This window comes from Cydia strobilella, chromosome 2 (genome assembly GCF_947568885.1).
Source record: "Cydia strobilella chromosome 2, ilCydStro3.1, whole genome shotgun sequence".
Lineage (NCBI taxonomy): Eukaryota > Metazoa > Arthropoda > Insecta > Lepidoptera > Tortricidae > Cydia > Cydia strobilella.
In genome coordinates, this window is record NC_086042.1 from 12,605,623 (window position 1) to 12,619,407 (window position 13,785).

The 13,785-nt window shown below is 33.6% G+C and overlaps 1 protein-coding gene across 1 annotated transcript; it reads left to right on the forward strand.

The window, feature by feature from the left end:
• On the forward strand, nucleotides 1-3,567 carry LOC134755437 (uncharacterized). Its single transcript, XM_063691994.1, has 4 exons — nucleotides 1-89; nucleotides 674-910; nucleotides 2,263-2,392; nucleotides 3,466-3,567. Exons 1-4 carry the CDS (start codon nucleotides 9-11, stop codon nucleotides 3,534-3,536), a joined length of 519 nt encoding a protein of 172 aa, XP_063548064.1. The 5' UTR covers nucleotides 1-8; the 3' UTR covers nucleotides 3,537-3,567.
• Nucleotides 3,568-13,785: the final 10,218 nt, after the last annotated feature.

The following is a 13,785-nucleotide window of genomic DNA, read 5'->3' on the forward strand; positions in this document are numbered from 1 at the left end:
CAGTTACAATGGGTCTCCCACGTTTGGAAAGATGTTGCTGTTATTTTGATTTACAGACTGGAAATATTATATTGGGATGTATTAATGCTGTAAGTATTACAATTTCAGTGTATTAAATTTGCCGAATGTAAAATGTCGGGGTTTGCCAGAGAGCTATTGAGCGCAGCATATTAGGTGTGAAGTGTGAAAATGAGGGATCGCATCCGGAGTACTACGCTTCTCTTTAAAACGCCGCGTCTTACGTAGGCGAACAACACGCGAACGCGAAGCGAAGCGGTGCGGCGCGGATGAAACAATCCTTTGATACCTATATGTAGAAGTGTCCTACGTGGCCGATCTCGTTGCGTATGCGAAGCGGAGCGATGCGGCGCGGTTTGCGCGCGTGTTAATGCATAAAACAACCGCGCGCTTAAGTGAGCTTGACGCATATGTAGTTTTTATAAATCAATTTTCTATCTTGTTGTAATAATCACGCATTCAATGTTACAAACATCATACGATTCGAAGTTTTTTTAAGAAACTATTCTGTCAAGACTATGCAAATATAAAACGATTTGTCAAACACAAACTAAATTTTGAAATACCTGTTGTTGTAGTTTTTTGTGGGACTTTGGAAGGTTTGAATTTTTTACGAAAACATTATATTTAGCAAATTAAAAAATTACATTTTCAGTTCTTGTCATTTTGCCTCTTCGTGGCAATGATAGTGGCCGCTGTTGAAATTGGCGCTATGGAAAGAGACACAGCCAGTGAATTAGGATTGTTAAAGGACGACGAAACAGGCGAAGCAGGCGATGCAATCTTACTAGATGCCCAGCTCAGCGGACTGTACGCAATTGCAGTTATACTAGTCTTCCTGTTTCTGGCTAAGCTTTTGTTCGACGTGTTTTTCGTCATTGGCGTGATAATGGTACGAAACAATCATTTTATTATGCTTGTCATATAAATGCATGTAATCCCTGATAGAATACAATCCCTATTATAAATAACTTCTCTCAGTTGCCCCTTCGCACTTAAAACGCTAAACCGATTTAGATGAAATTTGGTATGGAGATAAATTGAGGTCGGGGAAGGACATAAAATAATTTTTACACGTAGTCGAAGTCGCGGGCACAAGCTAGTATTTTATAAAGAATTGACAAATATCTACCTAATACAAGCAGCATAACGTTATCGTATAAAATTCTAAATAAAGAAATGTTTGTGACACATTCCATAATTCTTTTAGAATAAGAAAATGCAGTAATAATATTTTTTAATACAGTTGCTCAAAAAGTGCTACTTTACATAGCTATTTAGCGTGCGGAAAGTTGGTTTTCGCGAACTAGTGCTTTTTACTTTTTCAATTTTTTTAAATTTATTCTTGTTCCAGTTCATGACTACTTATTGATGAGTGTTGATATTAGTTTCCTTTAAACATCGTAATCAACATAAAAACCTACTGTTAATGTAAGAATACGAAAAAATATTAATATACATAACATATTTCATATTTTATTATTTACCTCTTCATCATTATAACACGTCTATTTTTTATATTGAATATTGAAAAACCGTTCTTAATAAGTTGTCTGAATGGAACGGAACGCCTGTCAAAGAAGAGGCGTTTTTTCTTTCTGCTTTAAGTTTCCAAAGGCAACATTCGATATTGTTTTTATAAATGTACTATACACAAATAATCGTAATTAACGATATTTGGGTAATAATAGTACAATGTTTTATATTTACAATTGTTTCTGTCTTATACAACATGAATAAAAAAAAAACTTTCATTGAAGTGGGTTTAATAACAATAACATCCAGCTGAAAAAAACACCTCTTCATAATGCCAATGTCAATGGTGTCACAGAATTAATAATATAAAAGTTTCGAATTCCTTACTTAATGTTTTTCTTATTTTTTCGCAACTGTATTAAAAAACTTCGTTCGATACACTTGCGGAAATGTCATTCTTCACTCGTCCCGAGTCTTGCGATATCTCGGTACTCGTGAAGTAATGACATACTTTCCGCACTAGCATCGAAATGTACTATTTCAATTCGCCAGTCCGACTTTTTAATCAATTGTAGTCATATCCATTTTACGTATATCGTTCGACATTATTATTATTTTGACGTAATTTGCATCCGTCAGCCACCCATTGAAAATAAGCATTGAAGAAGTCGGTTAATAAAATACGCATTATACGTAATAAAATTATAGTAAAGCACTGCAAGAAATTTTGAAATAACAACTGTACTTATATCCTTATGTACTTTTCAGGAACGGAAAGGGATTATTAAAGCCTACTACATCATGTGGACAGTATTCATAATAATTTCTACGTTTACTTTCTTTCTCAATTGGAAGTACTGGGGTGTGAAGACGCTCATGGCTGAAGCGGTCTACCTCTGTAAGTTTTTTTTCATGTAAGGAATATTAGTTTCCAAATCATTTTTGCAAAATTATTTGCGTTGCATTACAACCAATCGAAAAAATTTAACTACCCACCTAGTTATTAATTCAGGAAGCTTGTAAAATATGACATAATATTTATGCATTTTTAGATGATATGTTTAAAATATTTTTCCAAGAACTTTAAATATAATGTTTTAAATAATTCTAAAACAGCTTAAGTGACATAATATGACTGAAATAATATGACAACATGTGGCAACTGTGGCTATCGGACCAGAATTAACTGTTTGTGACTATAGATGTATATTTATTATATATAACGTAGGTATTATATATATTTGTTATACTGTAACTTCAAATTTTTATCTTATTTTATTTATTTTCGCCCTCTTTTATAAATTTATTGACTTTCCTCTAGTCTATTGTACGCAGTGCTATATTTGTCTACCGTTCTTCATCAATTCTCATCTACTCAAAGGTTAACTGGAAGAAATCCCTTAAAGGGATAAGTTCGCCTTTGTACTGCCTATTTCTGTGCCATATTTGTGTTCTATGTCTTTGTACAATAAAGAGTTTATACATACATACATACAACCTCTGCCTCATAAAATTTGTCATGTTATCTTGTTTTAACGTTGTCAAATGTTTGGGTTAGTTAGGATCCGTACTCTGTGCTGTTCTATGTGTTTATTAAAATTCAATATTTATTAATTTATTTTGAGGTTACAATTAGATGGGTTCACGGGACCTTTTGCACGCTCCCGCTTGTTCTGTAATAAGAATGTCCTGTTTATTTTGTTAAAGCAGCATCCCTCGATGCTGTCAATGAACGTAGGAGCTTTCAAATTATCCGTAAGAATAAATCAGAGTATGTAGAAAATATATGGGGCATTTTCTATAAAAAGGGACCTTATTGTCGATGGCGCTTACGCCGCACAGCGTCGCGCGGCATTGTATTTATATCGGAGCATCGTTTATAATGGCGTAAGCGCCATCGACAATATGGTCCCTTCTTATCGAAAAAAACACATATTAGGAGTGAAGTGATCGCTTTTTTTTTTTTTGCAGGTTTAAACTTTTACGCCGTGTTGTTGTGTCACAGCTTCTATGTTCAACTCAACATGCGTGAAGAAGTCTAAAAATACCGATCCTAAAAAAATGTGCCAAAAGCAATAAAAGTGTGTCACTTTTTTTTTTTGACATTAACTTGTTTACATTATGAACTTATTATTTTCATGTATGTAAGACAGACGTAAGATATCTATATGGGCATTATTATATGCCTGAAATTAAAAAAATGTCTGATTTGCTTCATTAAATTAGGACTATACTAAATGTCGAAAAAATCCATTTTTCTAGTAGGTATAATTTGATATATATAAATAAATTATAATTATAAGGCAGGCAAGGTTATTGCGGCGTATAAATGCTTATGTGAGCATATTATTATTGTATATAGGTACTTGTATAGTAACGGTCAATAATACGAGTAGGCATCAATGTCATCGTCAATGATTAACAGATCATAATAAACTTTCTAAAATGTTTCTATGTGTGTAAATAAATGATTATGATTATGTATGTACTTACTTATGTTTTTTTTTGTAGTTTAAACAATACAAGTCCGCATTAGAGGGTCATAATATGAATACAGGATAATGTAAATCAATTTTAACGGTATAGACATTTTAAATATTCTGTACACTATGTTCACCCTTGGTGTAAGATGTAACACGAGACAAAATAAAATGTCGACCTCTTGGATATCTGTTCTTTTAGCCTCTCCCTTTTTGAAAATTATTAAAATATTATATTATTGACAGTAACTGTTATTAATGGATACCTACAATAAATAAAAGCCAGATAGTTTGTATTTGTATTAATCAACAATTAGAATTAAATAATTATAAGGCCTATATAGAGGAGGTAATTCGAGAGCTAAGCCTAGAACCGAGAAATTATAGTCAATTTAAATGTTTTTCACTTATAATTAGGCTTGTGTAGTACACGTACTAAAATCAAAAAGACACGATTCCCACCACTGTACTAGATCGAACTATTCCCTATTCTGCTCTTAGTACATTTTAGTACACTACACGCAAACGAGCGAGGACCGAGGAGTGACAATGACAGCGAAGCGATCCGAGTGATCCGACTCATCCGACCGAACTAAAACTAAACGTCGACTCTCTCTGTGTACTACTGTACTAAAAAACCGAACTAGACAGTTGTGAGATTGTACTAGTTGGGAGCGATCTTTTCAGTGAACGAGCATGCACAACTCTACTTATAATAAAAACTGAAGTGGTGGAGTATGTACACCAGAAGACCGGTTATACGCTGAGGGTGTTCCAGCTTCGATCGCACCACTACGTGCACTTCAGCTCTTTTGTGGTGCGCGTGCCGCGACCGCTCAGGAGACCATCGAGTGCGCCGTCTCTGACCGAAGGGTGTCGTGCCGACACAAGAGCAGACGATTCAACGGAGCCACGCCATTCTGTCGCCAAAATATTGCTTAGTTTTTATGTTTATGAAATTTATGTGTATGTTAGTCTATAAGGTATATGTATTTATTATTGGCCTTGTTGCCTAAATTAAATTTAGAATAAATGAAAAAATATATAATTATATTTACTGTACCTGACCATAAATGTTATAAAACAAATTATACATTAAAGTATTTAATCACGTTGTATTCTGGCTTTTGTTATTATAAGTGGCGTAGTTTTTTAAACCACATTCTGACATTCTGAACCACATTTATTAGCGTTCCTTCGAATCACTTGTATACGTTGATACTTGGGATACTTGGCTTTGAGATAATTTGCGTGCGTGAAACAAGACATATGTAAATAGTACTAAACTCCAAAGGAAAGCTGTAAAAGTGGCCCCCATGTTTAAAATTCATTTATTTACGTTACATGTCCGTCTTTGGGTCACTAACTTACATATGTATACCAAATTTCAACTCAATTTGTCCAGTAGTTTCGGAGAAAATAGGCTGTGACAGACGGACAGACAGACAGACGCACGAGTGATCCTATAAGGGTACCGTTTTTTTCCTTTTTAGGTACGGAACCCTAAAAGTGAGTAAGTAACGATTTTTGAACCAATCATAAAACTAAGCTATCTAGTCTAAAGTAAATAGTCATCTAAGCGAGCACGTGTCGTGGGACACAAGTGTTTTCACTCATTACTCGAATGATCTATGTGATCAATGATCATCTGCGTTTCATACAGGAAGGGATAAAAATGACTTCATAGTAGGTACACTATATTACTTGGGTCACATTGGTACCTATACGAGTACATATAGGTAGATGCAAATAAAAATAGTTGCGTGGAATGAGGTTGAGGAACAAATATTAAATATAATTTAAAAAAAAAACATTCAATCGAATTGAAAACCTATTGAAATATTGAACTCGGTTAAAATTAATTAAATCCAAATAACATAAAAGCTTTGCGAGGATCACGCTCAAGTGACAAACCTGAGCAAGCACGCATTTATTTACAGGTTATAGCCGCATCCACCACTATATATATGATCCGTAATCCTGTTTATTACCAACATAGTATTAGCAGGTGGGGTGTCATCATCATCATCCTCATCATGGTGGCCTTTTGGTGATCCAATCTTGGATGTAGGCCTCTTCCCTCTTCTTCCACTCCCGTCGATCTTGTGCCCGATTCATCCAGTCCCGACCTCCGTGTAGTCGATGGCGTCCACCCAGCGCTGCGGTGGTCTACCGCTTCCTCGGGTGTCCGGATTACAACAAATTCGTAATTTTCTATCGACGTATCTACATGTGGATGTCATCAGTAACGACGTGGACATCAGCGTTGCATCAAGCAACATCATCAGAGGCGTCGCTTACGCAATGTGGTTGTGCATATCTATAATATATTATATCACACTACATTATATTTACAGGCACCTAATGCACTTGTGGTATACGGTATACTTTTGCTTTGTTAATTGTGATTTAAACTTGTTTTAGTAGAAGGGCGCCAGGCGACTATTGTGCGGCTATTGGTGTTTTTACTGAGGTGTGCCAATACTGCCCTCTTAAAGCAATTGGCGGTAACTCATTTTTAAACATTTCGAGATATTAGAGAAAACGTGAAAATTGATTTCGCGTCACCTTAGAGAAAGATAATTTTAACTTTTAAGGATTTTTCATATAATAATTTGTCTTTATTTATTATATATATGATTGTTGTCATAAAAATATTATTTTTTGTCGTTTATTTGCGATACCGCTATTATGCTACGTATTATTAGGTTTTATTTCTTAGTTGTCGCTGTTTCCCTTAGCGTCTGTATATAAAGTCCCATACAAAAGTAAGTGTAAATATTTTGGCTGAAAATGAATATGAATTTTATACAAAAAACATATTGATATATTGTTATAATATATTTATTAGTCAAAGATACTAACTGTAACTTAAATACACACACAATATTTTTTTTTATGTTTTTGGTGACATGAAACTATGGGCTAAATACAGGTAATTCGTAATTTTGTACCAAAATTTCATTCGATTGGAAGGTATTATATTTAGCATTAATTTTATTATACTTATTGCGCTTTTTATTTTCGGATATACGTGCAGGCTTATTCTTTTTTCTTTGGAGGTGGGAGCACTTATGATTTTAATATACCTAATACTTATGCATTATTGCAAATAAATTGATTCATTGCAGGCAAGCTACATATCAAAATCAGTGTACTTAAGTAATAAATGAAGTACAATAGCGGACACTTTGATAGTTTGTATTGCGTTATTTGCGTTGTATAGACCTGCCATCTTGTAAAAATCATCGAGGCTAATTTTAAGCTGCACAAAAATCTTCGAAGTCGTAAATTTAGTTTTTCATGCGTTTTATTGATAGTTTTACCCCGTGGTGAAGAAAATCAGCGCACAAAAATGTGTAACCAGTTTCAAAATAGTTGATAGTGATTTTTTCTACGCTTGTGTCATCAGAGTTAATATTTATTAAAGTAAATTTATAAATTAAAATTAATAAATTAAAGCTGAAAAAAGCCCAGGTTTGTTCTGTGCTAAACATTTATCAACCCACATGTTTTTAATGTCTGTAATAAATTTCATACTTTTTTTATTATTATTATTGGGAAACAAACAGCTAACAATCTTAACAATATGAATTAATATTAACAGAACATAAGCCAAAACTTATGGTAGATAACCAAAGTCATCCTTTAATTTTAAATTCAGTTCAGATACCTATTTGTTTTTAATTTTTGTTAAGCTATTAGAGAATGGTAGATAATTTGGACGCATAGTTAAGTCTGGTCCGCTACTTTTGATGCTGACTGTACATTAAATTACTAAAGGACTGAAGTCATTCTAAAAAGAACAAATATATTTAAAAATAAATACACTGACAGAAGTGATCGTTGTTACTAAATGTTGTGTTGTAAATTACTAAAGGACTGAAGTCATTCTAAAAAGAACAAATATATTTAAAAATAAATACACTGACAGAAGTGATCGTTGTACCTATATACTAAATATTTGCACGCGATTTCCGGGCGACTGTAAATATCCAAGTTTTCCCGGATTTGAATTCTTAAACTTTCAATTGAGGTTTTGCTTCCTTGTAGTGCAAGCTTTATTTAAAAGCAAGTGTACACGTTGTTTCTCAACAGCCCTTAAACTCTCACTATATTATTTGCAAGATATCAAAGCCAGCGATCTCTATTACTTCAGGCCGCGGCGCATCACTATAATTTGCAGAGATTTGGAGAACAACCGTTGTTACGGTTGAGGCTTGATAAACATTGGTGACCGCAGGCTGCGGCCGTGCGCGACGTGGTTCTGCAGCTGTTTTACGTGATGGACTGGTAACGGTAGTATTAAGCTTCAGGTAAGAAAATGCCAACTTAGATATTATTGACGTACCTATCTGAGATATAGCAAACGAATACATATTACGTAACACACGGCAACGTTAATTTATTTTAGGCCTTAATACGTAGAGTTATAACTAATAGTAGGGTTACTGCTGCAGCATTGCTGCAGGTAACGCCAAATTTAATATTCGTCTTAATTAAATCAGCTTTTTTGACGTTTCTGGTAGCAAAGTAGCAATGCACTTTGCAGTATTGCAATACTGCCTTTCATATACATACGTCAATATCTATATTACTTATAATGAACAGATTTTCGTTAATTTCAACGAATTTTCTGTAGAAAGTCTCAATATAGACTTTCGCCATAAAGCGTTATCATTCGGTGACTTTTTATCTCAAAACAACCAGAGCCTTTGGTAAAATGTATGGACATTACTTGATTTCGTTTTTTATCTTTTAAAATCACATTAACATAACGTACCAAATTCTTTGATCGGCTCAATGAACAATCATCGTGGTCATGTAAAATTAAATATCGATATACATATGTACCTAGGTACCTACATTTCATCAGAACCTACCAAACCCAATTACTTGACTCACTCATGTTCTATTCATCGTCAATTAAAATAAATGAAATCTATATTTTGCACATCATAAGAGCTTTTTTTCATAAAATGTAGAAAGTAAATAGAATCATAGTTAATTGCGTAATACTAATGACTGCCAATTTTTGGCTATGCGTGGTTCTTTTAATTGTTACAAGTTTAATAAAATTGCGAAGTTTCTGTGATTTTTTATCAGTCGATGTTTTTTTCTTTTTTTGATAAAGAAAACATTATGATTTAACTATTGATCAGTATGATTTTCTTGACACTTACATCATGGATAATAAATTTTGTACCAAAACCAATTTGCTGAATTGGGAATTCACTAAGCATCCCACCTATCAAATCATCGATGCGGAAACAACAAGTATCATCAAACCATAAATTAAACCATGATAATGGTATAGTGATATGGTCGCTACGGTAAGAGCAGTTTAGACAGTGAGCCTATAGCTGTGTCTTCGTGAATTAAAATTTGCGCTATGGTAAGAGGAGTAAGCCGAGCCGGTGAGACAGCAGACAAAAAAGCCTGTGCAATATTATTGCTAAACCATAAACCATGAAGATGGTTGGAACGCCATGGTAGGCATGGTGCGACTAGCGTCCGCGCAGTTTGGCTGCAGCCTCTGATGCCCGCGCACGCCGGTGAAAGTGCTTTCAACGTCCGCGTCGGCAATATACTTACGCATCGCTAATTTCAAACTTTGTGTGAGATTTTAAGTGCTGTGTTGATTTTTGGATGACTTTTGTGTAATGGTGAGAAAATTAAGTTTAATTTAATAACTATAGGTACTCAATTAGAACAAAAAATATGGATTAACACGCACAAAAACACCGAGCAAGTGCGTTCTAGACCACGTAAAACGGAGGGAACTATAAAAGTTAAAACATAAAAATAAACTTGTTTAAACCTTCGTAGCGATTGTTCCTGAAGACATACTTAGTTAGATTAATTAGATTATGAAATGTTTCTAAAAACTTTAATTACACACACATTATTACATGTTTGTTATGTTTTTTCTCATTTGGTATTATTTTAATACCGTGTTGGTTTCAATAAAGCATACGTGCTTTTATTAATATACCTATAATACATGATAGGTACTCATAATTTCCGGATTAAATTGCTAGGACATACGGATGGATAGACAGGCGGGCAGGCGGACGTACATGACGAAACTATAAATAAGGGTTTTTTCGAGATGTTTATTACGGAATATACTTACCTACATTTTTAAGAGCAATACCTCTAAATAAATAAAACAGATGCATATATGTGGACGACGTACATTTAAAATAAAGCATGCTAAAAAAAAATCGGCCAAGAGCATGTCGGGCCATGCTCAGCGTAGGGTTTCTTAGTTATCATTATGTCAGAACAGGCCAAACGGGGGCTAGGGGGTAAGTAGCAGCGCTCTGTAGGTCTTTTAACTAAGAAGAGAAGATTTTTTCAATAACTCAAAAACGGCTGGACCTATTATGCTCGCTATAGTTTTTATTGAAATTATTTACTAAGCTTTTGTTTCACGATTTTTTTCATATTTTTGGACCCATGGTGACACATATTTTTTTTCTTTCGGAGCGATTATTTCCGATAATATTAACTATATAAAAAAGTGGTTTTTTGGAGACCCTTATTCGTTTTGAAACTTAACCTATCCAACGATACCCCAGACTATTTGGGTCAAAGCAAAAAAGAAATTAAAAAAATATAATTTTGTATGGAAGGTACCCTAAAAAATTGGCAGTAGATGTCTCTATTCATTAGCTTTGTACCAATGTTTGTAACGTACAGTCGCCATCGATATAGCGAGTGGCCGAGGTAAGTAGGGTAGGGTAGGAAACAGTGGTTCGGAAAAAAACAGCCGGGTACAGTGGCTCACTCAACCTAATTCCAACATGATAGAGAAGATATTGAGGCGACTGAGCCACCGTTCGAGCTGAGCCACTGTTTCCTAGCTTACCCTACTCAAAAATATCTGAACACGCACTCTATCACCTTGACAATAGAGGCGTGTTTAGCTTGAGATATTTTTAACCACCTTGGCCGCTCCGATATGTCTGATGGCGACTGTACATCAAAGTACGAGTTAAACTTTAAAAGTTCTCTAAATAAGGTCATTAACATTTTACACTTATAAGAGTTACCAAAAACCTAGGTATATATATCTACTTTAAGATCATACATATTATACTAATTAATTATATTTATAATTACAATCATGTATGTTCAGACTTCAGAATTTATCTGAACCAATATTAACCCAGAACTGGTTTGCTGCCAAATTTCGAATGGCGTCACACAGGGCACGATACTAAATCTATTAGCATTTATTTATGTTCTTGGATAAAACAGCATTTCACTTACTAACAGTGAAAGTTCCGATACTAATACAATTTCTACAAGACCGCAGAAAAGTAAACAAAATAGCCGCGCAATGATATTAAAGAGTAGGTAGCGAGATAATATTTTAACCAAGTTAGGGTTATTAATTTTGCAAGCTAACACAAAGTGTGAAGCTATTTTATATATTTATAAAACTCTTTCATAAACACACTTACAATAATTATTAAGTATATTTCAAAGGGATGCAAAAAAATAGAGTTCTGATACTTCTGATTTCAATGTCTTTCCTGTAAAATAAATTTAAGATTAGTGGAAATTAATTTCTATGCATTGTTTTACATTTATAATATACTATTGTGTTCTTTTTATTCCGCGATATATTGTTACAAGGAGAAAAAAAACCGCACATTAGATGGCACCTTGAACCAAATAGGGTTATAACATAAGTTACTAATAAATAAACAGTTCTTAACGATATCAGACAGTGTCCGTTACAAGGCCGAGATCCAGAGCGGCGACGAGTTAGGTTAACTGTCCTTATGTAACAGGCTAATATAACTTGCATTTCCATGCCCAGGTGGAACGATATCGATCTGGTTATTAGAACACCAAAGTTACCTAGAAATAGGTATATACTTCTTGCGTGGTCGCACCACCTCGAAAGTATTTTACTATTTGTATTATAATATTACAACAGGATCTACAAAATATTTATCAGTACGGTTTTTACTCACTATTATTTTTAGTCGCTTTTGTGCACGACGTACAACCGCCGCGGACACTCGTGCCTGAGGATGGATTCCCAAAGAATCCGAAACATGTCGCCAAAAGCGACTAAAAATAATAGTGAGTAAAAACCGTACTGATAAATATTTTGAAATAATTATGTCGCACGATATTAATTCACTCTAATAAAAATCGGGATCCAGCAATACATTTGGATCCCTATCTTTATTAGAGTGAATTAATTTTAATATGGCGTAGGCAGCGATATTAACTTTTTGGTCTTATGGTCGAAGAGTACCAACCCAGTAAGTGAAAATTTGCGGTAAGCAATTTCATTCTATTTCTTAGACCATTAGCTGACCAGCAGTACTTTAATCAACGTGCAGGCAAAAAGCAAGTGGTTATAAGTCCGTTGGATTTATAATTAATGATGACGAAAAACAAGCGCGGTAAGTAAGAATATTGCCCGGTTTCAAGAAATGTGGACAATTTATTCCGCCACGTACCGACCACAGAATGCGAAATTATAATTACCTCATACTTTGATCTCTTTTTGTGCCTTTAATCACGCAATAGTAAATTTAAAATGTTAATTCGTTTTATTTTTATTTTATTAAAATGTTATCATTGATTCTTGTTCATATTGAGTGTTGGCCTGTAGGCAAACTTTATTTTCAGGCAGTACCAGTAGTCACTTAACAGTTATTTTTTTAACTATTGCATCAAATAAAACAAAATATAGGTAAGTACTTTATATCAATAAAATAACTGACTAGAGTCAAAAAGTAAAAACGACATAAAAGACGTTGATATTATATAAAAATGTTGACATTTCACACAATTTAAAATAATTATACCTACAGATTTAGTTTTATGAAGATAAAAAGGTCGTTGAATATTCAATAAATGCACTACGCACAACAAACTTATCATAATTACAACGATAAGACAACACTACTGAATGATCTACTAATGTATCTAATTCAGATTATCTGACGCATAGTTTTGTAAGTAGCATAGCCTTCTGCATAACTGTAACAGTTTTTATTTTCTTTGTTTATTCCATTCGTTACTATTATGGAAAGATAATTAGTAGGATTATTAGCGTTGGAACCAATTAAGCAATTTGTTGAAATTCATTACATATGTACCTACTAAATTCACGCTTAACCACAACCCTCATAATTTATTTAATCGTATGGCTTGGTAATAATTCGGTTTGGTATTAGGCCGGTCCGCACAGTTCAAAATGTATGAGAAATCTACATTAATTCTCACATTAGAGATTTTTTGAGATGTGATTACCTATGTTACAAATAATATATTTTGAAAAAAATCTCCACAAAATATGTCAATTTGTTTTTATAAATCCAAATTATTACTAAAATAGAGAAATAAACCAAAACATCAATCCCCACACTAGAGATTTTCTAATATGCTGTTCTCAGGCATATACTCATTAAGTATTTATATTTTCTTCCAGCTTGGCACAGAAACCTGCCCCCAATAACTTTCTTTATTAAAAAATTTTTTTACATAAAAATAACAACTAATGTGTACATAAAAATTACATGTTAATTAAGCTCTTTCTATTTACTATATTCTACAAAAAAATCTCTAACGTAAATGAATCCGTTTAATTACTATTAACCATTTTTGTTTCGATTTTTTTTTTGTTGCTTATAGAAAATGGACACTAGACTTTTGTTTCACCTTCATAAATCTCTTACTCATGTTAGTGTAATAACAAAAAAAATCTCACGTATATGTAATATTGTATGGAATACAACCATAATTATTACGACGTCCAAGCTATTTAAATTACCCA

Excerpts from the sequence above, each read along its gene's own strand:
- LOC134755437 (XM_063691994.1), top strand. The coding sequence starts at position 9 with ATGGGTCTCCCACGTTTGGAAAGATGTTGCTGTTATTTTGATTTACAG. Across the intron at positions 911-2,262 it reads TCGTCATTGGCGTGATAATG|GAACGGAAAGGGATTATTAA; the intron begins GTACGAAACAAT and ends TGTACTTTTCAG. Across the intron at positions 2,393-3,465 it reads GGCTGAAGCGGTCTACCTCT|GTTTAAACTTTTACGCCGTG; the intron begins GTAAGTTTTTTT and ends TTTTTTTTGCAG.